The sequence below is a fragment of the Natrix helvetica genome, assembly GCF_964273705.1.
Source record: "Natrix helvetica genome assembly, chromosome: 8".
NCBI lineage: Eukaryota > Metazoa > Chordata > Lepidosauria > Squamata > Natricidae > Natrix > Natrix helvetica.
The window spans coordinates 15,194,808-15,217,844 of record NC_138559.1 but is presented as its reverse complement, the minus strand read 5'-3'; the positions used below and the strand labels follow the sequence as shown (position 1 = coordinate 15,217,844).

Here is a 23,037-nt window from a genome sequence, read left to right as displayed (position 1 = left end):
TGGGACTGTTTTCATTGCAAAGACTGGGAAGTTTGTACTTGCATCTGTTTGCGTGACACTGAAATTTAACAGCTAGTCATGCAAAGTACCCACAAGCCTCAGTGCAGTGCAATGTCACATTTTCCCCTAACAGTCTTCAGAAATAAGATGATGTTCTATGTTCACTGCTTAATGAGATGCTGCTGCGTGTTTCTTTACATCCAGGAAAGAGTGACCAGCAGTCCTTCAGAATTTGCTAAAGTGCCATTTTTAGCTTCTCTCAAAACTGACTCTGCTAGCTGGCAGGAATGTCAGGATTGTTCTTGATCTGATTCCACTTGCCAGATTGATTCAACAAGTTGATTTGATTTGGGGTGATAATTTGGGTAAGAGGGAGTGGGTTTGGCCAGAAAATCAATTCTGTAATTCACTTTGAAAGGACGGTTCCATTTGATCACTTGGGAATCAAATAGAATATTTGCAGAATCATAAATAGATCAGCTTATATTGATCAACATCTAAAAAGCCCCAGATGTCCATTTCTGCTTTACACAAACAACAATTTGTTTACAGAATTGATTCTGGTGAATTAAACAAGTTGGCTTGGGAAAGAGAAGCGCCCGCTTTAACCTCTTATTATTTTTTCCATGCAGAATGAAAGAGAAACTATCACTTTTTTTTCACATGATGACATCAACTTTCCTGTTCAGATGGGCCCACAAGCCTTTAAGATACCTTACTCTATCAGGCAAAGAATATGTGCAACTTTTGACACTCCCAGTGCCAAAGGCAAAGACTGGCAGATGTTAGCACAAAAAAATAGTATCAACAGGTAAGCCAAAGCAATTGTGAAAGACCATCAAATAACAGTTAAAGTAGTGAGGAATGTTCTAAATCAGAGGTGGGGAACTATGGTCCCTTAATGATTTGTGGACTTCAACTACCAGAATTTCTCAGCCAGCATGGCTGGTTCAGGTCCCCTCATTTGTGTCTGGGTCAAAGACTTCCTGATGGACTGTCCACAAACAGTAAGGGTTGGGTCCTTGACATCTTCCACCCTGAAACTCAGCACAAGCTCCCCTCAGAGCTGTATGTTCAGCCCCTACCTGTACTTGATGTATACACATGACAGCATATGTTTGAATCTATCCAACATCATAATAAAGTTTGCAGATGACACAACAGTGCTGAGACTTATAACTGTATCAGCATACAGGAAAGAAGTCCAGAAGGTATCCACATGGTGTTCAAAATACAACCTACATCTAAATACTAGAAGACAAAGGAGATGGTGCTGAATTTCCAGAAGCACAGAGAGGAACCTGCCCCACTGTATATTGGGGGGAGGCATGAGAAGAGGGTTTCCTCTTTTCAATTCTTGGGAGTGCTCATTATTCAAGATCTCACCTGGAAAAACAACATGTCCCTGGTGGTTAGTAAGGCTCAAAGGAGACTTCTTTTCTTTAGAGTCCTGCGGTGGAACAATGACTGATGACTTCTTTCTATCGGTCTGCAATAGCAAGTGTCCTCACATACTGTATAACAGTATGGTATGCTGGTTTAACAGCTGCGGACAGGAAAGCACTACAGAGAGTGATCAACTCGGCACAAGAAACCATTGGTTGCCCTCTGACACCACTGGATGACATCTCCGAGTCTTGCTGTTTCAGCAGAGTAAGGAAGATACTTAGGGATGATTCACACCCTGGCCAGTGTCTCTTTTCACTTTTACCACTTGGCAGAAGACAGCCAGTTGGAGAAACAGGTTTAAAAACAGCTTCAACCCATTGACTGTCAGACTCCTAAACACAATCATAATCACTCCACGTACACATGGAAATGTATGACTAATTTTTTCTTTCCCCAATTACTTGTATAAATTGGGAACTGTATTGTCCTGTATTTTTTGTTATGGATTGCAGCAGTATACAATTTTGTTGTATACATGATGTACAATGACAATAAAGGCTATTATTACTATTATTATTATAAAAGGGCCATAGTTCCCCACCTCTGTTCTAAAGGAAGGAGGTAAAAAAAAATCAGTATGGTGGCCATGAGCTTCCAATGAAAGTCCCACTCATTTTTTAAACGCATTGCATGATTTTGATTCCCATGTTGACTTTTCTTCAAGGTTCTCAAATCCCTTCTTTGAGGGATGAAAGTAGCACAAAAACTAACTTATCAAGGGATACTTTGAGCTCAATTGTGGTTCTAAGTTGAGGACTACTTAATGGTTGCAGGAATTGGGTATGTCTAGCTTACTGAAAAGAGAAGGATTGGGGACGACATGATAACAGCGTTAACATAGCAGCCACAAAGAACAGGAGGTCAACCTGTTCTCCAAAGCATCTGAAGGACAAGAAGCAATTGATAGAAACTAATCACCGAGAGCAGCAACCTAGAATTAAGGAGACATTTCCTGACAGTTAGATCCATTAATCAGTGGAATGAAGTTGTGAGTGCTTCAACACTGTAAGTTTTTAAGAAGAAATTGGACAACCATTTGTCTGAAATAGTATGGTTTCCTGCCTGAGCAGGACTAGAAGACTTCCAAGGTCCCTTCCAACTCTGTTATTCTCTATAATTTTCATTTCACTCTGCAGTTCAGACTAGAGTATTGAAGGCTGTAACACTGTTGTTATCTCAGAAATCGTAAGTGTAGAATTTGCAATCCTTTTGTTCTGATGAATTGGGTTTCCTATTGGGTTTCTACAAATGTTCCATCTTTCAGGAATTCAAGGCTAGCATTCAGCAGCAACAGAATCACATGCTTACAATCCCTAGGTTGCAGATATACTAGCTTTATCACTGGCATTTTATTTTATTTTGCTTTGTTTACTTTTATTTTATTTTAACAGACATTACGTTCCATCAGACCACTTAGGCTCCTTGACGAAATGCTTAGGTTCTCTCTTAAAATGTTCCTATTTCAATTGAGTTGAAGTTACTTCCTGTTTTTAGTGCACTTGCCTTAATCTAATGCCTTGTTTATTACTGGAAACAAATGGGTAAAATAACACATTCTGAAAAGAGCTGTGCTAATACTTCAATTAAGTAACCCCATTTAATTTGCAGCTGTGGTGTTGAAGAAGACTCTTGAGAGTCCCTTGGGCTGTGAAGAGATCATGTTGGTCAATCCTAAAGGAAATCAACCCTGACTGTTCTTTTGAAGGACAGATACGGTAGCTGAAGCTCAAATGCTTTGGCTATCTAATCAAAAGATAGGACTCATTGGAAATGCTGGGAAAGATTGAAGGCAAAAGGAGAAATGGACAACAGAGGATAAGATGGTTAGATAGTGTCACTGAGGCAATGAACATGAATTTGTGTCATGGCTGCATCTCACCTATCCAACCTTCATGAGCTGACAGCCAGACATTAGCCTAGGATTGGAGGAAAGGATTGGAATGTGAAGAAAGTCGGGGGGGGGGGGAGGAGTTGGAAGCCTAGCTTTCTTTGTTAGATAACTAAGTGGGATGGTTGACAATTTGGGCAAACTTTGGGAGACAGTGGAGAACAGGAGAACCTGGCATATTATGGTCCATGAAGTCATGAAGAGTTAAACATAACTTAGTGACTAAATAACAATTTAGTTTGCAGTCCTGTACCCTTGCAACAATATTCCAGCATTTGTAAGGTTGCCAATTTCCTCTGTGATAGCAACAGCAATAGCACTTAAACTTATATACTGCTTCATGATGCTTTAGAATATTTATTTCTTAGAATAGAATATTTATTTCTTAGCCGCACCCTCTCCTGAAGGACTCGGGGCGGCGTACAATAAAACAAATAAAATACAAAATACAAATACAAATCTGGACAGGACATACATATAACAAAGACGTATATAAGACGTATACAAGGAGGAGGTAGGCTGATAGCTAAAAAACAATTAAAAAGTCACAATATTTAAAAACCCCAATAAATAAATTCAATTGAATTACACTAATAAAAACCCGTCAGGAGCGATATAGTTAGATCATGGTTGAGCCAGGCCAGCTACTTGGAATAGGTGGGTCTTGAGCTTAACTCGGAAGGAGCGGAGGTCAGACGTAGTCCTAATATCCGGAGGGAGGTCATTCCACAGGGCTGGGCCCGCCACAGAGAAGGCTCTACTCCTAGGCGCCGCCCCCCGACACTGTCTGGTGGACGGCACCTGGAGGAGTCCCTCTCTGTGCGAGCGAATTGGTCGCAGGGATGTATGGGGCAGAATACGATCCCGCAAGTTTTGAATCAAATACCCTTCTTGCTTACCCTTTGGGGATACAACTCTATGCAATTTACCCTTTGGGGACACACCTCTATGCAATTTACAGAGTCCACATATTGACCCCAACAATCTGGGTTCTCATTTTACTGACCACAGAAGGATGAAAGGCCAAGTCAACTTTGAGCAGGTCAGGATGAAACTCCTGGCAATGAGCCGAGTTAGGCTGCAATATTGTATTCTAACCATCACACTCCCACGGCTCAGGTGGGAACCTAATATCAAATGCTTCCCAATGACATCTGGGATTGGGCTTCCCTGGGGGAGGAAATCCTGACTTTGAGAAATCCCCAAAGGGTAAGCAAGAAGGGTATTTGATTCAAAACAGTCTTCTTTTTAAAAAAACAACAACATCTTAACATAATTATTCCCATTGTGCTGAAAATTTATAAGGAAAAAAAAAGCTGTGAAAATGCATAGATGAATATATGCACTTCTGTTTGGCAGCCTTCGGTGAAAACTCTTATCCAGATTATTGAATTAACTTATTTTCTATGTTTGTATAACATGCTGAAGCAAAACCTAACCAAGCAAGCTTTGTTATAACACAATCCCATCAGTAGTTAAAGAGCCAAAGTTAAAACTAAACAAGCTTTTCACAGTAGGCAAATGCAGCTCTTAGCTATATGAGAAGTTAATGTGATAAGTTACGTCCTAGTTAATTGTGTTTTGGAAACACAGATCTGCCTTACAGGCATGCGATACCTTTAATAGTTCTGATTTTGGTAAAGATTGCTCTGCTACAACCAAAATGACTTTTAGCCAAATATCCCTGGAATCAGGGGTGAAATTCAGCAGGTTCCGACAGGTTCTGGAGAACTGGTAGCGGACATTATGAGTAGATCAGAGAACTGGCAAATACCACCTTTGGCTGGCCCCAGAGTGGAGTGGGACTCGACGTCACTCACGCCCACTCAGTCACATGCATCCCCCCACCAAGCCACACCCACAGAACCCAGTAGGAAAAGAAATTTAATTTCTACCTATCTATGCGCTCCTCCTGCATGCCACCCACTTTCCCTTCACCGGTACCATTCCCTCTTCTTCACAGGCCTTGGCCCTAGCCCCACTTCCTTCCCCACCACCACCTCTTTCTTTGGGCTTGCCTTTCTCCCGCAGTGGTTGATCAGGACTCGCATTGTAATTGATTCCAGTAGGAACTCACAACTGCATGGGTCTTCAGGGTGATATCTTTGGAATGTACTGGTGGCTTTGAGAGTTTCCCTCTGGCCTGCTTCTCTCCCTTTTGGGTGGACATTCTCACACGACACTCATTTGCGTGGTGACCTTCCTTCCTGCAATGGAAGCAGGCAGCTGAGTGCGGTGGGGCAGAGGGAGGTTTGGTTTCTTCCCTTCTCCCTTCCATCAGGGATCTCTTCCAGGAGCATGTTTGCATAGTACTAGCTACCTCAGCCAAGACACACCAGTTGTGCAGGTGGACTGGGCTCCACGGGCAATGCAGGCATTGTACAGGTCATCATTTAAGCCATCCTTGAAGGAATTGATGAGAATTTCCTCTGGCCAATCTACGTGGCAAGTCAGATTATGAAACTCTTTGATGTACTCGGTGACTGGATGGTGTCCCTGTCTGATGTGCCTTATGTGGTCTCTAGCCTTGCGGTAGCGTTGCCATGAAATGGTTGAAGTTGTGGAGTTCTGGTGCATTTGCATTATGGAGGCTTATCATAAGTATAGCGGATCCTTCTAGAGCTAGGGTGACAATCCTAACTTTGGTGGTGCCTTCTGTAGGGAGATACCTCCCATACTCTTGCATGTAGGTCAGTACGTGTGTGATGAAAAATCCCAGTTGCTGGGGATTCCCATTGGACTTGACGCCTTCCATTCTAAGGGTGGAAGCCTCCTCTTGTCGAGTTGCAAGCCTTGCTTTGCACTGAGATGTCTCCTGGGTGGATCTTCCATGCTGGAAATGAGTCCACCAGTAGCCCCGGCAGTTTCAGCAATTGCCTCTGGGGTTGGGGATCCCTTTCTTTCATTGATAGTCTCCTTTTGTACTCCTGACTGGTCTGTGTACAAACCTATGTGTCCTGGATCCAGGTGCCATGGATGGCCTCCCTCATGAGGTTCATAGTTTCCCTCAGGAGTTGGTTGGGTCTGGGGCTTCTTCCAGTTCATCATTGTCATAAAAGTCTCCCATATCCTGCTTCCAACCAGATCATTGGCTCCCACGGGTGAAGGTGACATCTTTGGTTCTGCCACCCCAGCCTTTCATCTTCCCAACACCGATGGACCACCTCAGCTTGGGAGCAGTGCTTGAGGCAATGTTCTCCTCAATTAAGATTGTGGGAAGTGGGGTTCTCCCCCAGTCTTCAGCCTCTTCATGGTCACTGCCCTGGGCAGACATGGTGTGCACCGTCCCCATAGTAAGGCTGTTATCTCTCCGGGTTGATCAGTTTGCAGTTCTTGTCTAATGTAAGGTCTTGCCTCTCCAATCTTCCCCCAAAAAGCAGTACTCTTGAAACTGCAGTTGTTCCAAAAGGAGGTTTTATTGAAAGGTTTGTGATAACAAGAGATCTAGGCAAGAACTGAAGTTTCCACTTAAAACCAGCTACTTAAAGCAAAGCTAACCAAAACCCTCCCACACTACATCATTTCAGGGAAACAGAAACTTCATATAGGGATCAGCACAGTAATGCAGGAAACAGAAACAGAAACTTCATATACAGATCACTCCATTTCTTCCCCCTTTCCTCCCACCAAAATGCCAGCATCCCTGTAGAAATATCTGGGACCTGACATTCATATCAAACCTGCTGAATATGTGTGCATAGTCAATCCTCCCTTTTCCAAATTGATCTAATGTTAGCAATGTATTAACATGCATACATACAAAAGTGTAAGGACAAGAAAATGTGGCATTGGTGGGAAAAGACTTGCTTTCCAAAATGTGTACATTAAGAGAAATGAAAACCCATGCGAATATTGATGCGAACCTTTTCTGGATTTATAGTACAGAATTTGTAATACTTTTTTTTTTGCATTTGTAGAGCCAAGCAGAACTTACAGGTGTTATCTATCCATATTTGTTTCCTTGGGGTCAATAGTCAAGATCATGCTACGGTAAGGGGGTGGGGGAGCGAGGAATGAAAATCAGGAAAGATTGCATGTCTCCTCATGTCTTATCAGAAGTCATTAATCTTCTGCATCTCTCACAACACAATCTGCAGTTCTAATCGCAACCATGTCCAGAAAGAACATTATCCCAGTTTCTCTTTATCTCTGAGAAATATGACTCGTGCTGTGTCTTTTTTATCTCTGCTGATATTGATGTACGACATTGAAAAATATGCAAAGTCTATATTTTAGACTAGGCATATCACTTTCTTGTCTTTTTTTGACTTGATCATATGCTCTTTTAAAAGTTACATCAAACACGTGCAGTCTTATGTTGAAAGGGCATAGCTTCTGATCGGAACTGCAAGTTTGTTATTTTATTGATGAAAAATTCTTGTCTATTCAAAAGCAGATAACTTTGTGACGGATTAGGCAATCCCTCAAATTAGATGGATTCTACTCTTTCCTTTTATAACAGGGGTTGGCAACTATGGCCCCTTTGTGACTTGTGGACTTCAATTTCCAGAATTCTAGAGCCAGGTCAACAGGTTGTAAATTGTAGTTGCTTACCCTTGACTTATACCTGCCTCATATACCTGCCAATTTTCCGCCATCCAGAATTTTCTGATATAGATAGGAAATGTAAGAGGAATGGGAAATCCATTTTCTGCCTACCAAGCTCTACTTCTCCTGCCAGATGTCCTATTGATTAGAACTTTATATAGGTAGTCCTAGACTTACAACAATGTAGTGACTTACAACAATTTAGTGACCGTTCGAAGTTACAGAGGCACTGAAAAATGTGATTTATGATCATTTTCATACTTATGATCATGGCAGCATCCACATAGTCACATGATCAAAATTCAGACACTTGGCAACTGACTCAGTTTTATGATGGTTGCAGTGTCCCAAGAGAATGTAATCATCTTTTGCAACCTTCTGTCATGCAAAACCAATGGAGAAGCCAGATTTGTTAACAACCCTGTTAGCAACTTAACACCTATGAAACGAAAGGTCATAGAATGGGACAAACTTCACCTAACAAATGTTTTACTTACCAACAAAATTTCGGGGTGCTACCTATATTCTCATTGTTCAGATAATGTTTCTACCAGCAGGGACATTATGGCTATTGTTATTGTTGCTTATTAAGCTTTTAATCCACTCTAGTATAACTAATATATTTATACCTTTCGAACTTGCATAATTAAGACTAGACTAGACTAGACTAGACTAGACTAGACTAGACTAGACTAGACTAGAATAGAATAGAGCAGAGCAGAATATGCTGGAAGAGACCTTGGAGGTATTCTCATCCAGCCCCCTGCTCAAGCAGGGTCTCTGCTGCTTCTGCTTTTCTTGCATGCAGCCAAAAGTCCGCAAAAAACAGGAAGGTGAAATGCCAGCTTGACCTGTACACTCACCTTGTGTATTAAGCCCACTTTCTTAGCCTACTATGCAAATGATCTTCCCCTCCTGCTGAGGCTTTAGGAATACCTGACAAGCAAATTCTGAATTTGCTGAAGTGTCATTTTCGGATTCTCTGGAACACTGAGCTGCCCTGAAAGGTAGGGCAAAAAAAAATTAAGACAACCATGAAAAGAAGTCCTAGCTATTTTATTTTATTTTTTGAGGGTCAAAAGAAAATAAGATCCGGTCTTATTTTTGGGGAAACACAGTAGGGTTTTATAAAACGGTACTTATACTTCACATGATCTTGATTCTAAACCTCTGTTTATACAACCCAGGATTGTATTAGCTTTTTCATTGGGTGCTGCTGGCTCATATTCAAGCAATGATCCACTAGGATCCCAAGGTCCTTTCACAGTTACTGTTTTTGAGCCTGGTCTCACCTAATCTGTAACTTTGCTTTTTCCTGTCTAAATGTAAAGCTTCATTTTTCTCCTCGTTGAAATTCATTTTGTTGGGTAGGGTCCATTGTTCAAGTTTGTCAAGATCTTTTTGGATCCTGATCTTCGTTTTGGCTAATCCTGCCAGTTTAGTGTCATCTGCAAATTGGATGCAAATTTCTTTAAATGAAAGACACCTTTCTTTCTCTCATCTATTTATGAAGTTATTGAAGAGTACTGGGCTTAAGACTGAGCCTTGTGGTATCCCACTACTAACTTCTCTCCATGTGGATGAAGTACCATTAAGGATTGCTTATTGAGTATGGTTTGTCAGCCAGATAGAAATCATCTGGTGGTGATGTTGTCTATTCCACATTTTTATCTCTTACCAAGAAGTAGGTTGTGGCCTACTTTACTGAAATCTAAGTATACTATGTCCACAGCATTTCGCTGGTCTACCAATTTAGACCATTCTTTATTAAAGAATGAAATAAAATTGGTTTGGGATTATCTGTTTTTAACAAACCCATGCTGGCTACCAATTATAACTTTATTTGCTTATAGTTGTTCACAGATTTTTATTCCCCCCCCCCCAATATCTTTTCCAGAATCTCCCCAGTTACTGATGTTAGACTTATCAGTTTATAGTTTCCTAGGTCTGTTTCCCCCCGCTTTCTTGAAGATGGGAACCACATCAGCCCTTTTTCAATCCTCAGATACTTCCCCAGTGCTCCAGGATTTTTGAAAAATATTATACAATGGCTCTGAGATAACATCTGCCAGCTCCTTCAAAACTCTGGGATGTAATCTGTCAGGTCCCAGTGATTTATATTCATCAAGGTTAGATAAGTGTTATCTTACCATTTTCTTGCTTATTTTTATTTCTAGTTTGTCTTTTACAGTAGTTTTTTTGGTACGTTGGGCTATAATTTCTTTTTGTGTGAAGACTGATGCAAAGAACCAATTAAGAACCTCTGCATTCTCCCTACTGACTGTTACTTCCTTGCCATCTTCTCTCTTTACTGGACCTACTGTTTCTTTGACTTTTTTCTTATTATTGATATGTTGAAAGAAACTTTTTTTATTACCTTTGACTTTTGTTGCTAAGTCTTTGTTCATTCTGAGCCTTTGCTTTCCTGGCTATCTGCTGATATTCTGCCTTAGTTATGTGTCCTTTTTTTCCATTTTTTGTACTTGTCCTTTTTGTCTTTCAGTGTACAGATTGTAAAGATTAACAGAGTTGGAAGGGACCTTGTAGGTCATCTAGTCCAACTGCTCAAGCAGGAGACTCTACACCATTTCTGACAATGGCAGTCCAATCTCTTCTTGAAAGTCTCAAGTGATGAAGCTCCCACAACTTCCGAAGGCAAGCTTTTCCATTGGTTGATTGTTCTCACTGTCAGAAAGTTCCTCCTTGTTTCAAGGTTGAATCTCTTTTGGGTCAATTTCCATCCATTATTCCTTGTCTGGCCTTCAGGTGCTTTGGAAAATAGCTTGACCCCTTCCTCTCTATGGCAGCCCCTCAAATATTGGAACACTGCTATCATGTCTCTCCTGGTCCTTCTCTTCACTAGTCTATTCATGCCCAGTTTCTGTAACCGTTCTTCATATGTTTTAGTCTCCAGTCCCCTAATTATCCTGATTGCTCTTCTCTGCACTTTTTCTACAGTCTCAACATCTTTTTTTTTATAGTGTGGTGACCAAAACGGAATGCAGTGCTCTAGGTGTGGTCATACTAGGCTTTATAGAGTGGTATTCGTACCTCACTTGATCTTGATTGTATCTCTCTGTTAATGCAATTTAGGATTGCATTGGTTTTTTTGGCTGCCGCTGCACACTGCTGGCTCATATTTAGCTGATTGTCCACTAAAATTCCAAGATCCCTCTCACAGTCACTGCTATTAAGCCTGGTTTCACCCAGTTTATATGTGTACTTTTGTTTTTTCTTACCTAAGTGTAGGACTTTACTTTTCTCTACGTTGAATTTCATTTTGTTAGATAGTGTGTAAGAGAGATCTTTGTGCAGCCATGTTGGTTTCTTCTTGATTTTTTTTCTTTTTCAGTGGTATTATGCTGGACTGGACTTTTATGATCACATTTTTCAGAGTTTCCCATGCTTCTTGAGTTTTTTTCCCTTTTAGGATTTTTATCCATGGAATCTTTCCTAGGATGTCCCTGACTTTGTTAAAATCAGCTCTTTTAAAGTTTAAGGCACTGGTTGGATTATTTTCTATTGCTTGTGTTTGCATTATATTGAATTCCAATATGAGATGATCACTTTAACCTAACATTCTGGCAACTGCAATGCCCTTTATCACTTCTCTGTTAATAAGAATTAGGTCCAGTATAGCTTCTAGTTCCCTTCTCTACCTTTTGGATGACAAAGTTTTCAGCTAGGTTGGTTAGGAATTTATTTAATCTCCCACTTGCTGCCAAATTAGTCTCCCAGTTGATATCTGGATAGTTAAAGTCTCCCATTTCTGCTGTAGTATGATTCCTACATACATTTCTTAACTGGTTGGCAAAGAGTTCATCTATTTCTTCTGATTGGTTGGGTGGCCTGTAATATACACCTATGGCAATGTCACTTTCCCCTCTTTTATATTGACCCATATACATTCTGGAGGGGTTTTATCTTTGATCATGTGCATTTCTGAGATATGTATTGATCTCTCACATATAGTGCAACTGCACTTCCTCTTTTTTAAATTTGCTTTTTTTTAACAATTTGTATCCATCCATCAGTACATTTCACTCATGTGTTTCGTCCCACCAGTTTTCTGTAATGGCAACTATGTCATACCTGCCGTCATGTACTATTGCTTCTAGTTCACCTTATCTGTTCCCTAAGCTTTGAGCATTTGCATATAAGCATTTAAGACTTTTTTTCAAGTTTTTTATTTTTTAAAAAATGTATCAAATCAATGCATGAACAGTGTGGCACCGGGTGTCATACAATCTCCTATGATCATGGAGACAGCAGCCAGACTGGGTTGCTCTGTCCAGTAACCAATTGGACTGAGTCTACACTTGTGATGTCATCGAGCCCTGGTGATTCCTCCCAGTTTAGACTCAGTCCACCCTAGGACTAGCTGTGAGAATTGATCTCTCCTCCTTGCTATTGCCCCAAAGTGCTCTATTTTACTAGATTGGCATTTTTCAAAATTAATTTTTTTTAATTGGAATATTTTCTTTTTTTCTCCTGCTCTGGTTTACCCCAAACACATTGCGATGACAGGTTGCCGCCTTGTCTTCCATCCTAGACAGCTCATCCACAGAACATCTTTTTGCTCACCCTCTGGTTCGGAGATTTCTCCAGGGTGCGTTGAACCTCCGACCTCCTGTCATCCACAGATACCCAATTTGGGATTTACCTCGGGTCCTGGAGGCTCTCACTTCTCATCCATTTGAACCATTAAGATCCATGTCATTGAAACTGTTCTCTTTCAAGACTTTGTTTCTAGTAGTTATAACGTCTGCCAGACGTATTTCAGACCTGGCAGCCCTGTCTGTAAGGCACTATCTGTGCATATTCCACCCAGACCAGGTTGTATTGCACCTTGATCCTATCTTCTTGCCAAAAGTCAACAGCTAGTTTCACATGGGCCAAGAATTGACATTACCTGATTTTTGTCCAGCTTCTGGCCACGAACAGGAGAGCAAATGGCACAGCCTTGATGTACGCTGAACACTAAAAATTTACATCGACCGCATGGCTTCACTGCGTCATTCGGAATCTCTCTTTGTCTCTTTTCACCAGGCATCCTTGGGAAACAAGGCTTCACCATCGAGTCTGGGGTGGTGGATCAGAGCCTGTATTAAATTGACATATGAAGTTCATTCTTTACATGTTCCACGGAACATTACTGCACACTCTACCCGGAGTGCGGCAACTACGGCAGCATGGTCTACACAGGCTTCTTTGGAGGCAGTTTGCTAGGCAGCCACATGGACGTCTCCCATAGCCTTCATATGCCACTACAAATTAGACAAGTATGGAAATTAGACAGAGTATTACAACAAGTACATGTGCCTTAATGAAATTTATTCCATTGTCCACATCCTAGTGGACAGCCCTTCCTTTGGTACGTCCCAGTCTGGCTGCTGTCTCCACGATCATAGTACAATGGGTGTTGGTTCTTACCTGATATGCTCATTCTCTGTGAAATGGAGACAGCAGCCAGCCCCACTCTAGTGTAAGTCACTCTGAATGCAACATTTTGTGTGGAGGAGAGAGCATGCATTTGGCAGTTATTGTTTTGTTTCACAATTCTCACTTGAGTCTACAATCTACTTTGTCTAAACTGGGAGGAGTCACCAGGGCTCGATGACATCACAAGTGTATACCCAGTCCAATTGGTTACTGGACAGAGCAACCCAGTCTGGCTGCTGTCTCCACGTCACAGAGAATGAGTGTATCAGGTAAGGACCAATGCCCATTCTAATAAATATGAAACTAATAAAATTAATCATAATTATTACATTTGGTCAACTTATGTAATAATAATAATAATAATAATAATAATAATAATAATAATAATAATAATAATAATAATAATAATAATAATAATAATAATAATAATAATAATAATGTCAGGGTTTCAAAGAGCATCCAAAATTAAATCAAATACACATTTATATTAGGTTATAGTCCATCGTTATTCAATTATTCCATGTTATATCTTATTATTACTTTTATTATTATAAAGTGTATACACAAATATTCCCCCTTCTCTTATTTATATCACTTATTCTAGCTTTTAATCATGTCCCCCCTTATTATTTAAAAAAACTTTTCTGTCTATCCTAATTTCTAATCATGTCACCTACGTAAGAGAGAGAGAGAGAGAGAGAGAGAGAGAAGCAAAAGCAAATCTGAACAGCAACAAAAAGAAGGATCATCCATTCATTGTCTCTTGCCCGCTTCAATATTTTAATTGCTAAGCTGTAAAAGAGAGAGTAAAGCAAAAGCAAATCAGAACAATAAAAAAAGAAAAAATGTCTATCCATCATCTCTTGCCCATTTCAATACTTTGATTGCTATGCTTTTTCTATTCACTTGCCTCCCATTTTCCTCTCTTAGATCTTTATCTCTATTTACATCTGCTTCTTGGCTATTTGATCTAAGCCCTTTTCCTACTTCTACCCTCTTCCACTGCCCACTTTCTACAGTTTCTACCCAGACTCCGGTCTCCCTTTCAAACATACCTTCCAACTTTTAATATATCCCCCCCCCCCAGTTTAATTCATCAACCACTGTTATTTTCATTGCTGTCTCCTCTTTGTTTTCTTCTTCCTTAGCTTCTTCTGTTGACTCCTCCCTTTCCTGGGCGGCTTGATCTTTACTCATCATCCCTTGTATGGTATTTTCCATTTTGTCCATAATCTCCTTAACACTGCAGAGTTGGTGGCAGACTCAGACAGTGAGGAGGTTGGGGAGGAACATGGGCCAGTCCTGGAGTCTGGGGAAGGCTCTGATGAGTGATCCGCATCAGAGGCAGACATGAATCCAAGGTTGTCCAACAGTTATTAGCTTCCTTCAAATTGGATGTCAGTGGGGCAAAAGAACAGCTGGAGCCTGTTCCCGATGTGTGCATGCGCAGAGCTTCCAGGAGAAGGAAACAGCTAAGGAACAAGGGCCAACTCAGGAGTAAAGGCACAGGTAGATGGTGAATGGCTCCTCCCAAAGGAAATAAAGAGGAGCAAAAGGGGATGGGAGTATCTCCTCATACTGTTTTACCTTAGTTTAATAGCAACTTTTCTCCCTGCAAAGTAACAATGCTTCCTCCATTGGAATCATTTTTGCTAAAAAAAAAAAAAAAAAAGCAAAAAAAAAAAGGGAGAATGTTTGAGTATAGCAAAAAGATAAGAGATACAGACTTCTCCATGCACGTATATTATTTTCTCCCCTCTCACTTGAAAGAGAGACAAATCAACTCAACTAGGTTTCAGTTTGTAGCTGGACAATTCAAAAATAAGCAATGCCAACTGCAATAGTGGCAGCTTTAAAAATGAATTCAAGAATTCAAATATTATTGAATATTATTTCAATAATCCTTCCAATCCCATCTGTAAGTATTCATCTGCTGCTTTTTTTAATATAAATGAGAAACCACACATAAAGAGAGCATCCTAGATGGAGATGATGAAGACTTTGGAAAAGAATTCACAATGAGTCAATTGATTAAATTATGTATGTATTCATGTATTAACTTGAATTGAAATTTAAAGAAAATAATGTTTTGGAAATGATAGTGGTTCTGTTTGAAAGTCATTCTATTAGGATGTCTTCAAACCTGGGCATGTCCTCTGTAAAATATTTACTTTTTGATTAGTTCAATCCTTCAGTCAGAAAATTAAGATTACATTTTGCTAGGAAAGATTCGGATCTCTGGGTAGGTAAAAAATTTTTTTTTAATCTCTAGCACCTAGGACTCTTTGTTGCAACTGGAAGAGAAAGGAATTTCATATGTAAAAAAGAAAAATGATGAGAAGGAGGCAATTAGGAAATGAACCACCTATATGCCTCATTCTACTGCTCACACAGAGCAAAAATATTCCCAACTTGTTTCTGTTGTCAGGTGCAAGTAATCAGGAACAGGAGTTGAATTCAGGAACAGGAGTTGAATTCAAAGCACTAAAGGTTTATTACATGCTAAGAATCTGATCTACTAACAGTCAGCCTAGATAAGGATGAATGGAATTCATGGCTGGACTTGAGTTCCTTGTGGGAGCACAGTGACTTCAAACAGATGATGTGTTAGACTCCACCCTCAGGATCAGCCTGCCCATATCCTACATCCAATATGCATAAATCAAACAGCAGCTGAAATAGACAGATAGTATTTTATCCCAAATTCAAAGGTGTGCAAATGTATGCCTCTTCTTAACATCCATTCAATACACTAATTGCATGTATTATGCCTTTAAATACCTGAAATTTTATTTTAAGGAAATGCAGTTCAAAACATCTCAATGTTACATATTGATCAATGTTACATATTTCCTAGATTTTTATCAGGTTTATTTACTGTTCAATCTGGATTTGACGTGGGCATATCTATGCCTCTGTTTTTCTTAATTTTCTTAATTTTTCCTACTTCAAATTCGTTTCTATCCATTAGTTTATGAAGTCAAAGTAAAAATGTATCTTAAAAATTGGTAATTTATATTTACACTTGCTAATATACACATTTTTTGAATATATGCTTCTTGGCATCAACATTTTCTGCAAGCAAATTTCCCCTACTGCACATACTTTTCCTTGCAATTTTTAAATTGCAAGCCATTTCCTAGTGTTCTGAAAAGTGTCACTTGCATTGCACATATGCATTACAGTTCACATCTATAGAAATGGGAGAGTACCCAAGAATGCTAAATTGATACATAAGATTAGTCAAGATAAAGAAACTGATTAATTTGAGAGGTGTTTGTTTATTTTCTGCAATGTAACTTAGCTATTTTTATTTTTATAAGTTTGTCCTCAAATCAACCTCATAATGAATAAAAAGCATTGTACTGTGCCTTTTGTTCCAAAATTTCTGAAATCAGTTTAGAAAGATGCTACTCTGAATTGTTTAGCTCACATTGCTTTCCCCTTCAAACAGATAAGAATCACTGCCAATGCAACATAAATTCTGCCGTATTTATGTATACACACTTCAAATTTCAAGATGTCATGATGTGAGTCACAGCTGAGAAGTGAACTATTTTATTAAACTCTTCAATGTTTTGTATATTTGCAAATGTTATCATATGAGTTTGAAATATCCCAAATGATCTATTATAGAGGCAGGAGGATCCATCTCTTTCCCAATCATTTTCTGGCCAATCAGCTTCCTATCTTGTGTACATCATTCTGTGAAGGTCAGAGGTGGTTATGAGAAAATCTTCCCAATCTTAGCATCCAAGCATATGTGAGTCATTGTGAACTAAATAAAAATCACTGCTAGGTTCCAACCTGCTCTGCAGAGGTCTCATAAAATCACACTTAGAAGCAGAAGTGGGTTCCAGCTGGCACTACTGCCAGTTCGCTCGTGTATGCACCATACGCATATGCGTGGTGCAATAAAAATTGTTCTGTGCATGCACAGAAGCAAAAAAGAAGATGGTGGCGCCTGTGGTGCAACCTGGAGAACCAGTTTGGGGGCGTGGCAAGCCACGGTCGCTGCCGGTTCCAGCGACCCAGGTCGCCAAACCACTACCGGTTCGACTGAACCTGGCTGAACCAGTAGGAACCCACCACTGCTTAGAAGGCAGGAACAGTGGGTCGGGAGGGCAGTAGTTGGGCAGTTCATGACTTATAAGTCAAAGTAATTCCTTCATTTTACCTAGTAGTAAGGCTAATTCCATAGCTCAACTGACATCAAACTGTGGGATAGGACATAAGATTCCCACCTGTAGAATCATACATTTTAGGTGTACCTTAGATTCACAATTAACAGGGTAAGGTGATTGGCTTGAAGTGTTTCTCTCTCTCTCCTATCTGCCACTTGCCAAAGTTAGAGGTAGTTTCTGGACCAGCTGGGCAAAAGCCTCTTTGAGCTTTGCCAAGAAAGTGGTGGAGAAGCAAAGAGTCTGTTCTGCAGCACAGCTTGCCAAAGCTTTCTGTGAGCCATGTTGGAGGATGTGTCTCTTGCCCCATCTGTCATTGTTTAGCAAGAGTTTGAGGGAAGCCATGCTGGAGAATTAAAATAACAACATCCTCTATGTTTGATAAGCAGTCTTTTGAAGCAACACTCACCAGAGCTTGGCTAGGGCTATTAGACAATATATAATGCACTCTAATCACTTCACTTTTCAATGTGATGGATATTGCTTTACAAAGCAGCTTCAGGATTACTGGTATATGTTGCATGTACTCATCAAAACAAAGCACCCCTTTAAAGACTCTCTCAGTCATCAGGATATGAACTGTCTCTCACAGAAGGTCTCTGAATAGTGGTCCTTCTACCAAGATGGTAGCAAAAGTATAACTCCTTCAAATGTACATGCATGGATTGTGCACATTTGGTGGTTTGTATGTATGCAAATCTAGTTATGCAAATAGATACTTGCTTCAAAACCTTGCTTAGATCATTTTCCCCAAGGGAAATAACCCAAGTTAATTTGTAAAGAGGCAGCTTGAGAATAATGCGCATACAAAAATTAGTTTGCTCCACCACAGCTATTGCAAACAAATGAACATTTCCATAATTTATATGCACACTTTTCAGCTGGTTTAAGTGACAAAAGACAATAGGAAAAGGCAGGGTTAATGCTAATGCCTCCATATAACAGGAGTGCTCACCTTTCTTTCAGCCAAGAGGTGCACTTTTTAATTATTTTGGTCTCACAAGGCATTCAAGGTTATACGGTGCCATCAGGTCCAGGAGGTTGACAAATTGTGTACTTCCTCTTTTCTTAAATGGCCAATGAGTAGAACACAATAAATGCCTATTAAGGCTTCTGGAGGCTCAATGCATTTGCACTGTTTTAGAGGGCAATGTAATAATGCTTCCCTGAAGATCAGTAATATTGTAGCTAGGTTTCAAGGTGAAGATCTTTGGATTGTCCAAGAGACACAGATTATTCACCTTTTACAGGTTTTTATAGGAAGACAAAAGGAGTCCCTGTCTCTATCACTAAAGTGGTAGTATATTTATAAATAGGTTAAATGTAACCTGGTTGCCAATCCAGCATTATATTTCCATAGTGAGAATCAAAGGCTTCTGGGAAGGAGACATAACCCCTATATGGTCTTCTTTGGAAAGTGATGCTCTCGCACAGTGGGGATGAGGCATAGCTATTTCAATGTGACTGTTGCTTTATCATAAAGAAAGTGGGATTTGATTACTCAAGTTGTTTCCTATTCTGAATGATCATAAACCAAGGATTGAGGAGCACTGGTGGTGCAGTGGTTGGAATGGTATATTGCAGGCAAACTCTTACCCACAACATGGAGTTCGATCCTGACCGGCTCAAGGTTGATTCAGACTTCCATCCTTCTGAGGTCAGTAAAATGAGGACCCAGATTGTTGGGTGCAACATACTGACATTGCAAACCACCCAGTGAGTGCTGTGAAGCACTTCGAAGCCATATATAAGTTAAGTGTTATTGCTATTGCCATGATAAAACATCAGGCCTTCAAGAGAAGGTAGGAGAGCTGAAAGCAATAAATATTGTGGTTTAGAACAGGAGTAAAACACCATCAGGCTTTTAGATGTTGCAATCCAGTTTCCAGCAGTCCATTCTTTTATTTCATTATCGTTTTACTTTTTTGCCAACAATGCAAACTAGGTTTGCCTTCATGCAAAGTTCAGGCAGGAAGTCCTAATAGACAGAAAAGCCCCTACTTATCTCAAAAAGCATGGCGGGATTGGAAACACGATTATCCAATATATCAAAGAATCCATGAAGCATTTTGAGAATGTTCAACAAGAACATTTAGGAGGAAATCTCTTGGTTGAATGGAGGCTATTATACCATTCTATATATCAGAACATGAAGAAAGAGACAACCTCCTTCCTTGGAAGAAATGGTTCTCTTGAGCCTACATAGATGTATTTGTTATCCTCCCCATCTCACCCTATTATTCAGATTGACCCATAATCAATAATGTTTGCAAAGTTAAGGGCTGACTAAGAGCTAGGGAGAGCAAAAGATGAACCAGTGCTGAGCTGGATTGAGAGAAAATTATGAATCCAAACTAGAACGCTATTAGAGGAAAAAAATGGTTATTTGGAACAAGTGGCAAATTTGGTGAGCATCTTTGCTTACTGGAGTGCACTTTTCAATTTGCATCTTAGACTGCCTCTCTTCATTTGCGGTTGACCGACAATACTTACTACTCAGAAACTTTTCTCCTGGCATAATACCGGAGCGGTTTAAGAAAGATACATTCTATCTAATTATACATATACTGACTGCAGCGCGCATAACCTATGCACAGCATTGGAAAAAAGAAAATACACCATCAGAGCTAGATATAATCAGAAAAGTGTTGGCCTGTGCAGAAGCAGATAGGCTCACTCTTGAACTTAAAAATAAAGGGGAATCAGAATATTTTGAGGTATGGAATAGATTTTATGATTGGTATAAGTTAAGATGACAAGACTGGAACAAACGTATATATTGTGATCGAACAGAAGGACAGACAATGTATTAAGTAGAATAACTGTTAATGGTTGAAACTAGCTGTACATAATGTGAATATATGATCACCCCGACTCTGCGGCATTGCATTGTTTTAAATGTAAAAACTTTGTTGTATTCTGGTCTTAATACTTACTACTCTTACGTGTTTTTTTTGCCACCTCCTGTTTTTCTCCTTCTCTAGGAATTTGTCTTATTTTGCTACACACCACAGCCCCTCTGCGGTCATTTTGGACTTATGGGAAGCCAGGAACCAGCATGATGGTGACTTAGACTCTCTAGCCTGTGCTCTGGAAGAAATAGGAAGGACACAATCCCAAATTTCTAACCTTACAGAAACTCAAATGGAGGAACCCAACTTCATCTACAGCAGACAAAATGGACTTTAACCATCGCTTTTCTTTCAGAGAATCACGAATGAGCCTGAACTGAAACGGAGTCCCCTGTTACCAGGGAAGAAGCCACACCGTGCATTTCCACCACCCAACTTTCACTCAGTGGGTCACTTCCTCCTTCTGTCCTCAAGCCAGGTCCCCTTTGGAGGAACAGAAGAAGCTGGTAAACCACGACTGTTACGCAGAGACTTTTCTATGCTGGATGAAAAGGAAAAACACCCCTCCTCCTCCACCCACGCACTTGCATGTACACAAATTCTACGCTTGTGTGCCAACAATCCTTCAGACACCAAGTGTGTATGAAGACACAGCGCTTCAACTAAGAAAAGAAAATTGTTGCAGATGCTTGGAATTGTCTTTGTGTAAATGTGTGTGGAGTAAGGGAGGTGTTTGAGTTGCTTGTTTTTTTTTCTTTGTTTAATCAACTTATAGGTTAGTTTGCAACTTGAAAACAGGCAGCATGAGGTCCCTTGGATGAATATGACCATACTGAGGGCATAGGCAAGGATTTGAGGTCACTGCTGGTATCAAGGGTAGAGAATGCACAGAAATATACTGCTACATTTTGGAGTTATGTTGGGGGCTTAGAGCTAAAGCAAAATGTTTCCTGCACTATATTTTTAAAGCAAATTTCTGAAGGTTTTCTCTCTTTTTTATCCATTTGATTAAAAATACTAGTTGCATACTTTTCTTTAGAAATGTTGTCCATTTTTAGAGAATAAAGGTTATGAATGTAGACAATTTTTTTTAAAAAAATCTTTTTTCTCCTTTCCTGACTTGAGAAAACTGGGACATGGTCTCTCTTTTGTACATATGTATGTATGCATGTATGCATGCATGCACGCATACATACATGCATATGTATGTATGCGTGTATGCATGTATGTATGTATGTATGTATGTATTTGTGTTACAACCCCTGGTATTTATCAGCACAAATACAGCAAACACACACACACACACACACACACACACACATATACATACATACATACATACATACATACATACATACATACATACATACATATTCTAATTGAGGAATTCAAGAGGTTACGTGAACAGAATTCTTAAAAAAATGTTATTGGTGATTCAGTTTTATTTGCGCTTATGTTATGTGAAAGTCAGCAGTTTAAATCTTTTCTTATTTGGTGAAAAAGGCATCTGATACTCTGTTTTAATCTCAAAATACTTGAGAATTTATTTCAAATTTGTCTTGGTATGCTTTTCAGATGACTTTATAATAGGAAAGATCTATTGCTCTATTGAATAGATGGGCTCTATTGCTGAGATTATTTTCTACGATACATCTCCCTACAAACCCTCTCCCATAGAGACCATATTTTTCTCCTCTGAAAAAGACCCAGGGTAGGAGTTCCCTCCTGGCATTTTTCCTTGAGGTTTGTTATATGTTGCCCAGGGTCTCATAATTTGAGTTGGGTGGCCTTATACATCTGATATATGAAGTATAAAAAGCAAGGGGAAGCTGCAGACCTCTGAAGAGGTGATTATATAATAAAGGATATAGCCTTTGGTGGTCTCAGAAATGCAAGAGCTCCATTTTCCAGCTGTGAGAATGTGTCTGAAATTCTCTTTTCCATTGAACAAAAGCCAATTCTCAACTAAATGCCAACTAGTAGAAAAAAATGTAGGAGAATACATCTGATTTTCTTTTCTTTTTCATTCTAAAAGCATTTGCTATAAAGTTGTCAAAATTATATCAAATTTTCAAAATTTGCTGATGTTACACTAAGGGCAGCGTTTTGCAACTTGATTTTTTTTAGAAGCTTATTAATAGAAGGCAGCACCAAAGGGATTGCATCAAACTATGATTATTTGGTTATTGGATTACTGGTTTCATAACTGAAATAGTTTTCATTACATGCATTGGTGGGATGGGTATCTTTCAAATAATATACAGAGCGGAGATTTTATACTTTAAGAAGCTCACACTTCTTACTTATATTTTTGATTAATACTCCCAGGGAGCAAGGTAAGTGAAAGAAGCTGTTCTGTAGAAGAAATGGATCAATTAAAACTGGAGTAAATGCATTTTGGATCTTTTCAGAAAAAGTGAGTACAGTAGATTATATAAATTGCATTCCAGAAGTTCAATATCCACCATCTACCAATTGGATTGCCAAAATTCTCTAAGACTCCAGAGAACATTTTATTGTATTATCAGTCTGTCAACTGTACTGGATTAGATGACACAAATTTTTGACTTTTGTAATTGCTCAAGGTACTGTTCTGACTTAAAGCTGGGCTGATTTAAATGCTTTCAAAAAGATAGTGACTTGACTCATTCTTTGTTGGTATAAAATCAGGGAGGCC

The 23,037-nt window shown here is 39.5% G+C and overlaps 1 protein-coding gene across 3 annotated transcripts in view; it reads left to right on the top strand.

The window, feature by feature from the left end:
* Positions 1-21,436, top strand: part of UNC5D (unc-5 netrin receptor D) — a 440,995-nt gene extending 419,559 nt beyond the window's left edge. For all 3 annotated transcript variants that reach the window (XM_081960671.1, XM_081960672.1, XM_081960670.1), the window contains exons 15-16: positions 633-811; positions 20,493-21,436. In XM_081960671.1, coding sequence (XP_081816797.1) covers positions 633-811; positions 20,493-20,697 — 384 coding nt within the window. In that variant the 3' untranslated portion in view covers positions 20,698-21,436. The remainder of the gene's footprint in view (positions 1-632; positions 812-20,492) is intronic.
* Positions 21,437-23,037: the final 1,601 nt, after the last annotated feature.